At 49.1% G+C, this 16,811-nt stretch overlaps 1 protein-coding gene and 1 long non-coding RNA gene across 3 annotated transcripts; one reads left to right on the top strand and one right to left on the bottom strand.

The window, feature by feature from the left end:
- The first annotated feature begins 40 nt into the window (after window positions 1–40).
- LOC123133518 (putative F-box/LRR-repeat protein At5g02700) lies at window positions 41–1,915 on the top strand. The gene is made up of 2 exons (XM_044552994.1): window positions 41–1,196; window positions 1,302–1,915. The coding sequence occupies exon 1, from the start codon at window positions 80–82 to the stop codon at window positions 1,025–1,027; it is 948 nt and encodes a 315-aa protein (XP_044408929.1). The 5' UTR covers window positions 41–79; the 3' UTR covers window positions 1,028–1,196; window positions 1,302–1,915.
- An 8,450-nt stretch (window positions 1,916–10,365) lies between these two features.
- LOC123135838 (uncharacterized) lies at window positions 10,366–14,864 on the bottom strand. 2 transcript variants are annotated; one of them, XR_006466271.1, is made up of 10 exons: window positions 14,415–14,864; window positions 13,721–13,811; window positions 12,710–13,199; window positions 12,406–12,625; window positions 12,112–12,309; window positions 11,853–12,026; window positions 11,475–11,784; window positions 11,091–11,335; window positions 10,880–11,005; window positions 10,366–10,645 (listed from the first exon to the last, which is right to left on the bottom strand). It is a non-coding gene; the product is annotated as an uncharacterized lncRNA (long non-coding RNA). The 2 variants fall into 2 exon arrangements; XR_006466272.1 differs by having other exon boundaries at window positions 13,522–13,811; window positions 14,415–14,816.
- Between the last annotated feature and the right edge of the window lie 1,947 nt (window positions 14,865–16,811).

Raw genomic sequence — 16,811 nt, 5'->3', positions numbered from 1 at the left:
TCTCCATCCCAGATCCCGATCTCACTGATCCATTCCCCGGCGTCGCTAAAATCGTCTGTCGTCTCTCTAGCCGCCGGCCATGGAGGATGAGGCACTTACACTTACACTCTGGTGGCCCGACCAGCCAGAATCCCATAGAATTACCGTCTACGATGAGATCGCGAGTGATTTCATCTACACGCTCCCCGATGCCATCCTCCGAACCATCATCTCCCTCCTCCCCACCAAGGACGGTGGACGCATGTCGGCCCTCTCCCCCCGATGGCGCCAACTCTGGCGCTCCACACCCCTCAATCTTGAGGTCCGCAACCCACCCGGTGGTTACCCCGTCTCCACCTCTGCCATCACCCCCGCCGCCGTCTCCAAGATAATTTCCCAACACCCTGTCCCCATCCGTCGATTCTCCTTCCAGTGCTTCCTGGAAGGCGACTTATACACCCAGTTGGAGAGTTGGTTCCACTCCCAAGCCCTCGCCAGCCTCCAAGAGCTCGATATCAACTACCAGTGCCCCCATCAATGTTCTGAGCCAAGAAACACGCTGCCACCATCCGTGTTCCACTCTGCATCCACCCTCCTCGCTACCAAGTTCAGCTATTGTGATTTCCCTGATGAGATCTTGCCTTCCATGAACTTTCCCCTCCTCAAGCAACTATCCTTGGTGGACGTTACCATCTCATGGGAGGTCTTCCATAGACTGCTCTCTGGATGCCATGCCTTGGAGAGTTTTTACATGTCCGAAGTTTGTGGCAAGGGATGCCTTCGTGTTAGCTCACGGACTCTTAGAAGTATTGGTGTCCGCAATGCCTTTAAAGAAAAATCAGAGCTGGTGATTGAGGACGCCCCTTGCCTTGTAAGGGTACTATTACCTTTTAGTTGCTACGATGATGATTGTGTTACTATGAGGGTAATTTGGGCGCCTAAACTAGAGATATTGGGCCCTTTGTTACCTGTAGCCTCCAAGCTCGTCGCCCAGGTAACAGCAACAACATCCTCTGATATTACATTTGTCATTTGTATACGCAGATAATTTTTGTTTATGTTCATTGTACGTTTATCTTCACGGAATAAGCCCAGTTATGTCAGCAAACTGGATGCGCACCGCGAAGGTTTTTTGCCTCAGGTCTTCTGGCCTTGAATTGAACGCAGTTCTTAACATCCTTAGGTGGTTTCCTTATCTAGAAAAGCTCTACATCATTGTGAGTACTCATCTTTGCTTGCTTTGAATGTTTGATTTGGTTGACAAATTATCTAGTCTAGTTTGCAACAGCTTTAACATATACCTCTTATTTCCAATTTTACAGTTTCAAAAACACAATGAGAAGGATAAGAAAAATGACCCTCAATATGACCCTTTACATCCAATCGAATGTCTTCAGACCCATCTCAAAAAAGTGGTGTTTAAGTCATTCGTAGGCTATGAGAAACAGGTTAACTTTGCGAGGTTCTTTGTTTTGCATGCAAAAGTGCTCAAAAAGGTTGAATTTGAAGTATATGGCCAGTGCAACACTATATCAGTGGCTTATCATCACACGCTGCTAAAAGTGGAAAACAGAGCTACTCGAGATGCTCAGTTTGAATTCAGGAGTAAACATCGTCGTACTGAGTATGATGCACATATCCATGATTTGTCCGTGGCCGACCCCTTCGGACAACCATAGACAGGGTTGATGCCTGAAGGTTGCACAGTCTTAGTGTCTTGTGTTCATTTGAAGACAAAGTTGATGCCTGAAGATTACATCGTCTGTCATTCCAGTACCTATGAAGTTACCCCTGTTAAAACTGCAAAAGATGATTTTGGATTCAAATAATAGTGCACTGCAGAGAGGTTGAAATGGTCTGTAACCAGTAGGGAGCGGTAACCCCTATTACCTTGTGAATTTGTGGCTTTGTTCTGCTTATGGTGGTCTAGAAACACATGCATGTATTGGAAACTTAATTGTCGTTTCAGTTATATACAGAAATATCTGAAGTTTATTTGCTGGTTTGATTTTTCGCTTATGTGTGACATTGTTCGATGCTTAGGAAAGGCCAACCTGTAGGTTCGGCCCCCTATGCTTTCCTAGCTAGGAAGGAAACGTGTCTGTAAATTTCTAGGTGCATATTGAAGTTTGGCTAATGATCCTGAACAGCTAGCCTGGGGAAGTTTGGCTAATGTCTCTCGGGTGCTGCCGGAACATTCTGTGGTTGCCTACTAGTTGATCTGTCAGTAAAGGTTGAATTTAGTGAAATGAAATTGGATCCATCCTTGTACAAATTTGTAATTAATTTTACTAATGCTGTCGTATTGGGATAATTATGGACTTGGAAATAGTGTTGGCTTTTCGGCAGGATCCAGGTGTATACTGCCTCATAACCTGTTTTCAACATTACTACCACTAGATAAGTGGTAATTCTGAAATATCTTTGTTGCTTTCAAAACCTTTGGTTATTTAACATTTACTTGTTGGACTTTTGTCACTGTATATGGGGTACCCATACTTACATAAGAGAGGCTTGAGATACTGAACATATGTGGACAGTTTCGATGGAATTGGTCGCATTTCGTTACCAGCCATACGTATCTCTTTTCATGGACATGAAAGAATCAGAAAGAAACATGTTGTTGGCTTGCTGTGTGCATAGCAGTTTTTGTAGCTTCTTCTGCATCTGTGGTATGACTGCCTAGTGCCTACACAACACGGAAGAACCTACAGCAAGCAAGTCATTTCTGCATCTCAGCTAGATACCTGCAGAGCAACCAATGTCATCAGTCAAACCATTTTTTGTAATAATCATTCATTGAAAAGCCATATTCAAGTAGTAGACATTATCTTCATCACTGTATAAATTTTGCCAAAAGCTCAAAAGCTGAACCATCTCAGCATTATTAGACAAAAATCAACGTTATAAACAGAGAACATCAATAAGACAACAGTCAATTTGCAGTGGCACACCTTTGACGATAAAGGGTTTCCCCTGCTTTATATATAACGCAAACGACCGATACATCCAGCTGGCTGGGGCCACAGCACAAATAAGCCCAAAAGGAAAAAACAAGAAGAAAAAAAGAGAAATTAATGCCGACACCGGCAGGTCAATGGAGAAAGGAAGCCCGGCAACCGCTGCACCCTCCGAAGAAGTACCACCATGCTTCCAGCATCCCGAATCGCTGTGCACCAAGCAACACCATCAAGAAGGGATGAGACGGCATCACCGTTGTTGCCCGAAAATGTTCTAGGGTTTCCCCTGGTACACGGGGGATAGTGGGGAAGGGATACACCCGACGCCCCTCAGGAAGGACCAACGGCACCCGCAGGCATCACCGTGTCGGTGCCGAACAAGCCGACAGGGATTTCTCCCAATCCATGACCACCACCACCACCACCCCAGGCACTTCGAAATGCAGCATCCCATCAGCCGCCCACCATCCTGTGCCACCACAGCTACCGGACAACTCTCGCTGCCTCACTGGAGCTGCCAACATGAAACCTGGAGAGGGAAAGGAGACACCGGCCACGGGAGTGAGCACAACTCGACCAGGAGGGGACAACCTCCATCGCCGCAGCGTAGCCGACCGGACGCGGCGACGAGGAATTGCCGGGCCCCGACGGCCCAGCCGGGTCCAAGTGGACCCGGACAGTCCTGCCACCACACTGCAGCTCTCCGACCGACAAAGGCCTCACCGCCTGCAGACCGCCGCCACCTCTCCACCACTAGGAAGTGCCGCCGCCAAACGCCAAGCCACCGGCCCGCCCCAACCCATATGAGGTCCAAATGGGCCCAGATCTGGGATGGGCGGGTGCCGCCAGCCACCAGCACCACCGTGCCGCCCCACGGCCAACGGCCGCACCGGCGCGTCGAGAGCTACCGCGGCACGCAGCAGCACCACCGCCAGGCCACACCAACACTGGCCGAAGAGCACCGCCGCCAGCCACCAACGCCCGAGCAGAGGAGGCGCGACGCGCGGGGAAAGGCAGTGCCGCCGCCGCCAGCACCACGCGGGCAGGGCCCGGCGGTGGGGGGAGGGGAAGGGAGGGGTGGGGATGGGGGTGATGAGGCGGGGGGAGGGCAAGTGGCGGCGGGTGCCGGCCGCGGAGGCGGTGACGCGCGGCTGGGGAGCCGGCGGCTGCGCGGGGAACCCTAGGAGAGCGGGAGCGGGCTCTTTTTTTCTGATGGTGGCTGGTTCAGTGGCACACCTTTCAAGTTCTATTGTTATGATGACACATCGAGAACTTCCTTGCTCTTCTTTTTTTGAATTTTCAACGGGGGGGGGGGGAGATTTCCCCACCTGAATTGTATTCATTTGCCTATAAGGCTTTAGCAGCCTATCGCAATATAGGTTCAAGTGAACCAGAGGTACATGGGGCACAAGGGAGAAGAGATAAACAGAAAATAACCCACGCCAACAACACACATAACAGGGGGAACAGCGAGGGAAAACACAACAAAGAGCACCAAAGGAGAAATCTAACGGCATTGGCCAGCCGGACCAAACCACGACACTGCACCGTCGACGCAATCGAAAGGCCCACGCATCCGAGACTGCACAATGCCGCGACACCACCTGTGTCGCGAGGCACCTTCGAAGGGACACGCGGGGCCGAGACGACGCCACGGCACCTGTGTGCCACCGGCATAGTCGAAGGGCATCGCCTAGCAAACCCAACCGCAGCACTGCACCATCAACGCAATCGAAAGGCACCTCACAACCGAGACTGCACAACGCCACGACACCACCTGTGTCGGGGGTACATTCGAAAGGTTATGCAAGGCCGAGACGACGCCACGGCACCTGTGTGCCAACGGCATAGCTGCAGGGCACCGCCAAGCAGAGACGCACCGAGGGGCACTCGAGCACGACACACACCACCGTCGACCCCCAGACTGGCCGCACCACCACCTCCGACCACCCGCTTCAAACCAGCCAAGCACCACTCCCAGACCTCAGCAAACAGCATGGAGCAGCCTCTCCGAAGACAGGTGCCACCAAGGTGTAAAAACGACGTCAAGGACGTTGCCGCCGTCCGACCCAGCAGCTGGATCTAAGGCTTTCGCCCAGAGAAAGAACAGAGTACGCAGGGAACAGTGCATCACACAACGGCACCTCCAAGGAGGGATCCGACGCCGAAGGGCGTCGCTGCCGCCGGTGTCGACCGAAGTCGACACAGGGCTTTCACCAGAAGCAACACCCCGCGCCACCCGTTTGCTAAGCCATGCCGCTGTTGAGACCGGGAGACACCACCGCCCGGAGGCACCACCCTCCAGCAACGACAGCCACCGAGCACCCGCACAACCAACACCAGACTGCCGGAGCAGCCACAGGGGGTGAAAGCGCGGGGCGCCGGGGGGGGGGGGGTGGTTGCCAGATCGGCAGGAGGACGCGAACAGAGGAGGCACCTCGCACGCCCGATCTGGATCTGGCCGGAAGAGAGGGGATGGCTGGCCACCGGCCTGGCCCCGCCCCCACGCCGCCCTAGCAGCCACAGGAGATGGCAGGACCACCACGCCGAGGATAGAGACCGCGCCCCGACGCCCAAAGCCAGCCGCTGGCCCGGATCCGGCGCGCCGGCCAGATCCGCCGCCGAGGGGAGCGCCTGTGAGCGCCACGACCAGGCGCCGGCGAGCAGGCTGCGCGCCACCTCGACGCCACCCCTGCTCCCTCCAGCGCTCACCGCGCCCTCGGCACCGAGCTCGAGTGGAGACGCCACCGAGATGACCCCGGCCACCCGGCCCTCACGCGTCCGCCGCGGATCTCCCCGAGCCACCTTCGGAGGCAGGGGGCCGCCGCCACCGCGGCGAGGCCAGCGGCAGCGGCGGAGGAGAGGAGGCGCAGGGGAGGGGGCCGCCGGCGACGCGCGGAGTTCCCCCGAGTCGCCCGAGCGGAGCGACGCGGGGGTCGTCTCTCTTTTCGAAGTTGGATCTCAACTTCCTTGCTCTTATCTAAATAGAAGCTACATGATCAGCTAGCTTACCAACATGTTGAGTAAAACTGAAACATCGAGGTTTCTAGCTAATATATGTTGTGTGTTGCATATGACTATGTAAAAGTTTCTGTATGTGTAAGGTCTTGTTTAAACTATAGCCCATGAACCTACTGCGTGAGGCGCTCTGTCAGGGGTGGCAACCATGTTGTGTGAGTTGGTCATGTACCTCAGTTTGTAGTGAACCTGTGCGCTGGCAATCCGTCCAGCTTTAAGTTTAATGGAATGCAGCAGTTGTGTTCCTTCTAAAAAGGAGTTTTTTTGCTCTGATCTAAGTAAGAGCTACATGACCCGCATATACTGAACAACATGCCTTATCAGATAATTCAAAATAGTATTTGTCATGACGGGCATATGACTTGTGAGGGACTCATGCGAAAATACGTTGATACTAACCTTAAAAACAGAAGTCAAACTTTTTATGATCCGCACAGCATAAATAAACAAAACCTTAACCGTCACTAGTGATGATAATATGATATCAAAAGATTAAAAGTGGAAATTTGCTGAAAGCAGTGTTCGTGATGAGCCAGCCATGTGAATTTTTATGTGTTCAGCTAAAATTATTAAGCATCTGTTGTAACTAAAATAGAAGATATCAGGCGATTTTGTGAAGGACTCAGCATATTCTCCCACAAAAGGCCAGGCCTTGAGTTTCTAGTTGACTCATATAAGTCAGGGTGTAAATTTTCTTTAAGAACTGCACACAAACCATTGCAACATCTAGTTTTGACCAGATAAACTATATTATAAGCATCTGTGGACATTAAAATAGAAGAAATCAGAACTGCGCACAAACCATATGCAAGAGTTAGACTGATGAACTGATACATCTTGAGAAAATATTTAAACACGCCTGCTAAGAATAGCACAAGTGTCCATAAAAACTTGTTAACTGCAAGCAAAACATAGATAGTAGTATAAGGTCTAATTAATGAGGACATGCTCTTTGAGTATTGTGCCAATCTAAAATGTATAGCAACTGGCAAGACCAAAAATATCAACAAAGCAAAATAAAGGGAAAATATTTCATTCCGCTACTACTTAGCATGACATCATTCTCATCTATGAGCAGGCACGGACATCAAATCGGGCATGAGGAAGGGGCCCATGTCATCAGTCATCTGAGAAGTTAGAGGGAGAAGCACTAGTACCATCAGAAGGAACGGGAGGAGTACCAAGGAGTGCAAAGGGAATGGAAAGCTACTGAGAAAGGGATGATGAAGCAAGGCATACAAAAGAGATCCAAGAGGTAGGCTGCCATGAGAGTGTGACGCCAGGTAGCTTTGCAAAGGGTCATATAGAAGATAAGCTTTGCAAAGGGTCATATAGAAAAACATCGACAAACAAAGTAAATTCCAGATACCTCAAACAAGCAGAAGATAAGCTTACCTGATCAAGCAATACATCTTATGCGTTGTGCAGAAATTCAGGTCCATCATGGTCACCACAAAAGGCTGTTTCTAAAAGGATAAAAGGTCAAACAATCAATGAGTAACAAAGGATTTGCAAATCTTTGTGTTAACTATTTTATTTGTATGGATATTCATATACTAAATTGATAGAGAGTTGGAGACTAACTGATAGAAACAGAGACAATATGCTACATAGTCGATAAAACAGCATTGCTACATAATTTGACAAAGAAGATACCCCACCCCTCTGCTTCAATCATAGAAATCACAACATAGTAGAACAATGACAACCGAAAAAAAGTTTGGTTCAGCTTTCTCCATCCTTTAGGAGTCCATGAAGGACCCTCTGTCTCTTACTTCTCGAGTGACCTCCACCGGCACTCTTTAACTCCAGGTTGGGTTTGCCAAAGCCGTCAGGGAAATCATCTTGCTTTGTGAGCATTCAACTTATGACTGGCACAACTAGTTGCTAAATGTGTGTAGGACAGGAAGCTTGAACCTGGCTACATAAGAACTGACGACAAGCTAAACTAGATGCTAACAAATAATTTTCCAGCTCTGAAGCAGTACATAAAATTATCTGGCCTTTTATGCGTAGAAGATGCATCCACTGAAGCGTTGACACAAAGCGCCGTAGATTAATATCTCTATGCTAAAGAGATCATCAAGCAGAAAAATAAATAATTCATAGAATACCACTAAAAATAGTAAGCTTACTAAAGGATGTGAACAACATTTTACATCAACCAATTACCGAAAACTAACTTGATTTCATTATACCCACATTGTAAAGCATGCTATTACCTGCAGTATAAACACTTTCTAATGGATGACAATGCAATGTTGTTTCACTTCTTGTTCGAGATAGTCTTTTGAACCGCAATGGCTGAAGCTGGACCGCAAAGAGGCCCATCCATGTCCCCACGAACACCATATTATTTTCCTCAGCAAACCCTAGTATTCTTATCTTGTCATCCTGCTCATCATCGTCATACTCACCTGGAATCGGGGGAGGATTCAGGTGAAGTAGTTTATCCAGTTCAATTGTTCTTCCCAGCCGCCACGAAGCAACACCATCACAATCGGTCTTTCTCTCCCACAACTGTGCGGTGAATTCCAACAAATTGAGGAAACCCAGACCACCACTATCTGCCCTTATAACCGTGAAGTAATATTCACGCACATAGTCAGGCTCCTGTATCACAGCTAGTCTCTGCTTCTCAAGATCATATTCAAGGATACTTGATGAACAAAAACCAGTGAGAGTCCAGTAAAGGGAGTTGCCAACCAGAACAGCTGGCTTGGTAGATATATGGGTGCCAAATAAGCTCCGGCTAGGCCCGAATGGAATGGGTGTTGAGATGCTGTTACCCCACACGCCGGTCTCCGACGAGTAAACGCAGACGAGTGCTTCTTGTCCATGTTCTATGCCGTTGTTGCGTGTTGCTACAAAGACCACCTGGAAGTGTCCGACGTCTCCGGCGGCACGAAGCACGGCACCGTTGATCTCTAATGGCGCGGGAACGGCGACGCGGTGCTGGTCGCCAGTGACAGGGTCCCACACAATGAACTGGCGCTGCGTCTCGTCAGAGATGAGTACGAGACCATGGCGGCAGTTGAGGAGATTGAAGCGGCTGACATCACCCCACGGCAAGGAGAAGCGTCCGCGCGGGACACGATCGGGGGCCATGAGAGTAGGCACGAAGGAGGTTTTGCGAAATCCTGTGTTGAAGAAACCGAGGAGGGGAGGGTTGCGACGGTGGTGGACGCGGAAGCGGCGGAGGAAGCCTGGGTCGGAGACGAGGGAGCGCCAGCGCTTGCAGACGAACGAGGCGCGAGGGAGGGAGGAGGGCTGCGGTGGGAGGCGGAGGAGGATCTCGGAAAGCAAATCGTCATTGTCCAGCGGCGTCGCCCTCGGCGAGCGGCGGCGGCGGCGGCTGGCCATCTCGCAAGTCGTCGCCCTCGTACGTAGATTTTTTCTTTTCTGAGTCTAGCCCTCGTACGAGATGCGCCCGGGACCCTATTTGGGGACCTACGCGCCAGGGATCACGCTGGCGCGCAGGGGCAGGGAGTCTGGCGATATTTGATGGGCTGGCCCAACTCCACCTGGTTCGTTTCTCTGTCTAACTAGATCGGCAACGCGCCTTGGCGCGAGGGTGCCGGTCCTAATGATATGGTCAAGCCATGGAAGATCAAACGGCATGATGCATTAATATAAAGGCAAGTTTAGTACATATATCAGGACAACCGATTGTCGAGTTCAATGGTAAGAAGAAATATTCACTACAGGAAAAAACTTATAAGCCGAGTGCCCAAAACACTAGGCTTATGCCGGTTTGCACTCGGTTTATATATAAGCCGAGTGTTTTTCACGGCTTACAGGACACGGCTTACTAAGGACCGGCTTATCAAGGGTAAGCCGAGAGCCACGGGAAAAACACTCAGTTTATATATAAGCCGAGTACACCTACGTAAGCCGAGGGCCAATAAACACACGGTTTATATATAACGGCAGCCGGACACTCACGGTTGCGCCATGTGTCCGTTTATATAAGCCGAGTGCCAGCGAGCACACGGTTTACATGTAAACCGAGGGCCGAGGCAAGCCGCACGGTTTATATGTAAACCGAGGGCCGAGGCAAGCACACGGTATAAATGTAAACCGCAGGCCCCCAATCCGGCTTATATTTAGCGGGGTCGTCGGATAATGGCTTATAAGCCGGGTGCCGCGTCCTTGGACACACAGCTTACAGCCCAGCAGGGTCGTGGCATAATGGCGCTAGTAGCCTGGGACACACGGCTTACAGCCCATTGGGGGCATATACATGCCTTATAAACCGGGTGCTTGCCGCTGGGACACGCGGCTTATAGCGCTAGTAGCATTTTATTTGTGTACGTATGCAACTATATGCTACAAATGGCTTCTGGGAGCACCAACAATATATATACAGCAAAGTTCACAGCAACAATATACTACAAGTTGACAACCATAACAAACCAACCATGAGTAGTCCACAGATGCATACATATTCAAAGAAGGTTCACAAAAACATGTGTACATATGCAACAAGAGTTCACAAACAAAAGGGCCATGAGTTCAAAGTCCACAAGCGTACATATTCAACAAGGGTTCACCTACAAATGCAACAAGAGTCCACAAATGGAATCATGAGTTCCAAGTTCACACCTAGCATGAGTTCAACCTAAAAGATGCAATCAGCTTCCACCACAGCATGTATGCCCACCATTGATGACATCCACGATGCAAACCTATAAGTTTCAAATTGAAGCCAAGTAAGAATTTCCAAAGTTAAATTACAGATCAATAAGGCACAAGATTTAACAAGCATCAACATATAAATTTCAAACTGAAGCTAAGAAGTATGAATAATATAAGGATCAACATTTGTGGGCTCTACCATCAACAATACACAAGGTACAAGTTGAGAGGCACAACCAACAACAAGACACAAGCATCAATAGTGCACAAGCATAGACAACTACCTCGAGTGATCATTGTGGTGTGGAGGTTGAAGCACCATGAGCCGCAGTGGGTGTCACTGGGCTTGCTTGGGCAGGTGTAGATCCACCTACCACAAAGTTATTGGAGTCTTCTCCCGATCGAGGACACTTCAAGCATGAGACGGTAAGATGGTAAGATGCATGATCTTTAAGCATGATGGTAAGATGCATGATTGAAAAGTTGAAGACTTACAAAGCTAAAAGTAGGAAGCGGCGGAACAGGAGGAAGATCCGCAAAGTAGAACCCTGCATATTAGTACTGAACCGAGCGAACGTCTCCTGCAGGGCCGCCTGCTGTTTAACCATGAATTCCTGCTGCTGAAACAGGGCTTGCTGCATTTTCATGGCTTGCTCCTGTTGAAGTAGGGCATTGGCCTGAGCCTCCAGCCGCAACCTGGTTTCTTCCTGCCGCAACCTGCTTTCTTCCTCTAGGCGAGCCTGCAATATGCCATCACAACAAGTTTACCATCGTTGCAATGCAAAGAAGAAACCCGAAGGGAGATCAATGAAGCAAAACATTCATGGAATTGATGCATCATGTGCAGCCCAGGCTCTGGGCGACGCTCAATAGCAGGACCTGAGCTCGACGTGGTAGCACGGAGGTGGGCAAGTTTTGGAATGTCCTTCTTACGGATGGAACCGTCACCAACATATAACCGCCCACGCTTCTTGCCTTGTCCCGACTTGAGGGAAACCGTAACATCAATGTCATGTGAGGCTGGATCAGAGTTGGGCCCGTTGCACTCCTTGAACTTCCCATTATATGCATCAATCCTCAACCCAGCCCTTGGGTTGACCCACCCCCCTTCCAGTTTCTTTGACTTGCGGGAGAGACATAATCCCGTGAAGGTATTGAGCGGCTCTTCACCCTCACCTCTCTCCCTATTCTGCAATAGAAGCAATAATATCCATAAGGGCACAAGTTGAGAAGTTCATAAGCCAAATATATTATTACCTTCTTCTGCACGTAAGCATGGAGGTTGAGGTTGCCTTGAAGGTGTACCGGACCACCCATCAAGGCACGTCGCTCCGAAGCTGCTCTGCGTGTGGCCCTCCACTCTGGGTTTATCCACCTAGATATGATTTGCTAGTAGCAAGGAATCTTGTTGTTGCACCACGGGGGAACCGCCTGAAGTATGTCAAATACATCCAACTTAGGAATGAAACTAAGTTGTTTTAATCGAGGCAATCACAAGTAATTAAATGGAAACTACCTTCATGTACATGGAATGGGTGAGATGCACTCTCCGGGCTAGCGGCTTTTTAAGAAGGATCTTGCGTTCATGCGCGAAATACTTTACCACAGCATTGACGCGAGCCTCGTAAGGCATGTCTTGGACAATCTTCTTGGCAATCTCCTCCACGACCTCATTAGCTTCATCCTCCATACCCTCAACGCAAGTAAAGAAGTCCTACCAAAGTGCATAAATTCGCATAAGACAGTTATCAATGCAATGATTTTGAATATTGGCAAAGAAATAACTAAGAAAATTGACAAAGAATTTTACCCAAAAATCGTTGACCACCCGCTCAGCAGCACTGCGGTACTCCCTGTCCCACTTGTCTTTCGTATCTGGAGCGCGTTTCCAATGCTCCCAAGACCAAGCTGGCTCCTCCTCACCGTCTCCTATGGGAACCAGGCCGGGTTAATAATGCCTACAAAGACATCTAATGATGGTGCTTGGCTGTCATGGCGGGATTGTGCCTTCTGGAATAACCACCAAGGCCCTGCACAATGGAAAGGCAAGTAAGTTAGTATCTGCAAAAAACTTGAATGTAAGGACGTAGTTAAGAGTCCACAGAAGCACTTACCTCACACCAACTGGTTTAACAATGATCCCCTTATGTGGATATGGTCGCGAAGGCAGCGTGGACACCCCACGCAACTAGATTTTGGTCTCCTTAGGAACCGGCCATTCCATGTGCTTTGCCGATTCCTCCACCTCATACTCTCCCTCCTCCAACTCCTCCTGCACAACTAGCTCCTCCTCCCCCTCCTCCTCTGCCTCCTCTTCCCTCTCCTCCATAACTAGCTCCTCCTCCCTCTCCTCCTCCGACTCCTCCTCAGAATGGGCAGAGGGGATAGGGCTAGCAACACGGGACACAAGGGTACGACCATTTCGTCTACCCTGGGTACCATCCACCGTGGCTCGTTGTGCGGGTTTGGCCCTGCCTACCTGTGTGGAACGTGTCGCACCGGTGCCCTTCTTTATGACCCCCGTCAACTTGCCTAACCTTTCAATCACATTGCCAAGTCTCACAACTTTGTTGTTCTTTTTGTTCCCTGGCATCTTCTTAACACCTGCTCCAAGAAACAATAATGCGATTAGTTCATGTTGAAAACTTCATATCCAAAACAAAATCAGTTCAAAAAGGCACATTTAACAGATCATATGCAGAAGTAGAGCAGTTCAAAAGATCAATTTCAAAACTTCATATGCAAAACGAAAGCAGTTGAGAAGGGCATGTTTAAAAGTTCATATGCAAAAGTAGAGCACTTCAGAAGTTCATGTTTAAAAGTTCATATGCTATCAAAAAAAAAAATCATATGCAAAAGTTCACAATCATAGGGCGAGAACTTCTTGGCAAGAAGCACAATTTCATAGAACATAGAGTTGTCTTACATCTTGGATACTAAGGAGTATATTGCAGGTGCCTTCCAGGAAGTTTACTTGATTTCCTGGTTATATGTCAAAAGAACACATCTTGGAAGACAAAAATATGTCCTGGTTTACTTAATATCCAGCTTCTTGGTTATATCCAGATACGAAAGACAGAGATCCAGAAAGTTTACTTAATGTCCTGGAAGACAGAGATCCTCACCTCACGTCGGTGCTAGGTGCTATGTGGGCTGAGGATAATTGGCCATGAGCAATTTAGTTGGAGGTGTCCCTGGGAGTCTTCTTCCTCCAAACTGACCAAGTTGACAAGAACATCGAGTCAGCTCAAATCTTGCTACCCTGTTATATATATATGTACTACTCAGAAATAACAGGTTGCAAATAACAAATTGCAGACTACTCTGAATTCAAGCTTTGACTCATCAAAAGTCTGCGACCTGTTATATATATGTACTCATTAAAAGCTTTTACTCTGAATGCAAGTTTTTCTTGCTGCCATGAGTGAAAGCTTTTATTAACTAAAAAGTACTCTGTTATTGTATCTATCACGGCGCAAATTGGCAGAATTTAATTTACTTCTGAACTTTTACAAATTTCTGAAACTCACAAAAAATTGATTATGCGAGACAGTGAATCAAAATACTACTTTGACAGTGTCAAACTACGCATATTTGTATTAGAACATATACAACAGTGATCATGTCTGTTGGTCGGGTAGCTACTTGACCATGGTAATGCTATAAAGCCTTGTACAGTTTTTATTTTCGGTTGGTATAACATTGCACACTTTCTATTTCTTCAGTCGTATCAGGCCTTGCTTGGTAGCTTTGTTCAGATACGTTTGAGACCCAGCACAACACGAACACAGATGAGGGATAGGAGTTGAGGGGCGCTACCTTGGGCCTCGATGCGTGGTGGCGACCGTCGACGAAGCAGAAGAGTTGAAGAGGACGGCGGTGCAGGTGGCCGGCAGCGTCGGAGTCTAAGAGGAACGGGGCGGCGACGCCTGAGGAGAAGGTGCTCGGGGCGCCAGTGTCGGTGACCTCGGGCCGGGCGGAGACGTTCCCGGCGTTCTTCTCATCCTCGCCGAGCACCTTGCCGCCGGAGGAGGCCCAGCGACCTCAACCCTAGCGAACGGGGGACGGGGGGCGGCGGCGGCGGCCGGGCATGCTCGGGAGAGGAAAAGGCGATGTGTGGGGTGGGGGCGGGGGAGATCTAGAGGAGAGGAACGGCGCCGGAGGAGGGGCGGCGCGGCGGCCGGTGGGTGGGTGGGCGGAGACGGCGGGGCGGGCACAGAGGATTTCGGCGGCGCAGGGAATGGGGGGAAACAGAGTGAGCTTGTGGATTTGGGGGGATTTTAGCCGGGCAGGGAGAGGATTTCAGCTTCGCGCGTGATTTTTGCTAAGTCCCGCGCCTTCATGAAAATGTAAGCCGAGTGTCAAGTAGTGTTACACGGTTTACATTCTTATTTCATTACAACTATTTTCTTTATTTTACTTTACTTTTTTCTTTCATATTTTTTTAGTATTTTCTTTTTTTAACCGGTTGGAGCGGTCGGCTTTTCTAAAAGCCGGTCAAACCGGTCAATCTCTGTTTTGTTCGCAAACAAACCCTATCGGGCACCACCACTCCCCTCCACTACCACACTTATCTGGCCATGCCGCAGCGACGCCGCCCCTCCCTCGCCGCGATCTACATTTCTCTCCTGTGTTCTTTCGACCCTCCCTCACACGGTTTTCAGATATGAGCCAATCTGTAGGGCCCGCGTGATCTACGCCTTTGACTGGAGTCAAGAAGGGTTTCACCGGGGTGAACTCCTCTTGGTTTGTGTTACGGCAGGCCATGGCGACATGCCGGAATAATTTTGAGCACACAACTTCACAAGATCCCCTGCCGGCGGTGCCAAGTGCGGCATCCGCACAGTAGGTGCATAACCTTCCCATAGGACTATGGTGTTTGTGTGGCAAGTGTCGCATCAAAGATGTATATTGCATATTTAAACATCACACCATCATTTAATACATATATTTGGACCACATGGAGATGGGTGTGCTCTTCCAACCCTCACTCGCACGGTTTTCGGAGATGAGCCGATACGCAAGGCTTGTGCGATCTACACCTTTGACCGGACTCAAGAGGGGTTTGACCGGGGTGAACTCCTCATGGTTTGTGTTATGGTAGACCATGGTGACATGCTGGAACAAGTATGAGCACATGCCTTCACAAGATTCCCTCCCGCCGGCGCTAAGAGCGACACCAAGACCGTAGGTGCATATCCTTCCCACAAGATTATCGTGTTTGTGTGGAAAATGCCGCACAAAAGTTTAGTACTGGATGTTTAAGCATCACACCACCCTTTCATGCATATATCTGGACCACATGCAGGTGGGTGTGCTCTTTTGACCTTCCCTCACATGGTTTTCGGAGATGAGTCGACCCACAATGCCCGCACGATCTACAACTTTGATCGGACTCGAGAGGGGTTTGAAAGGGGTGAACTCTACTTGGGTTGTGCTACGGTAGGTCATGTTGACATGCCAGACCAAGTTTGTGCACATACCTTCTCAAGATTCCTCACGGGCGATACTAACTGCAGCACCTTTGTTGGTGCAGACCCTTTCTGTGAAATGTCGTGTTTGTGAGGCAAGTGTCGCGTCGAAGTGTTGTATTGGGTATTTAGACATCACACCACCCTTTTATAAATATATTTGGGCCACATGCTAGTGGGTGTGCTCTTCTGACCCTTCCTCACATGGTTTTCGGAGATGAGTCGATTCATAAGGCCTGCGCGATCGACGCCTTTGACCGGGGTGAACTCCTCTTGATTTGTGTTACGGTAGACCATGATGACATGCCAGAATAATTTTGAGCGCACGATTTCACAAGATTCCCTCCCGGCGGTGCCAAGTGTGGCATCAACATTGTAGGTGGATAACCTTCCCGTGGGGCCGTCGTGTTTTGTGTGGCAAGTGTTGCAAGAAAGTTGTATATTGGATATTTAAACATCAAACCACCCTTTAATACATATATTTGAACCACATGCAGGTGGGTGTGTTGTTCCAACCCTCCCTCGCACGGTTTCCGGAGATGAACCGATCTGCAAGGCTTGCACGATCTACGCCTTTGACTGGACTTGAGAGGGGTTTGACTGGGGTGAACTCCTCATGGTTTGTGTTATGAGAGACCATGGTAACACTCTAGGTGCATATCCTTCCTACAATATTGTCGTGTTTGTGTGGCAAATGCCACACCAAAGTTGAGTGTTGGATGTTTAAGCATCACACCACCATTTC

This window comes from Triticum aestivum, chromosome 6B (genome assembly GCF_018294505.1).
Source record: "Triticum aestivum cultivar Chinese Spring chromosome 6B, IWGSC CS RefSeq v2.1, whole genome shotgun sequence".
NCBI classification, from domain to species: domain Eukaryota; kingdom Viridiplantae; phylum Streptophyta; class Magnoliopsida; order Poales; family Poaceae; genus Triticum; species Triticum aestivum.
The sequence above is the reverse complement of the archived record's forward strand: the minus strand, read 5'-3'. Positions and strand labels throughout refer to the sequence as shown.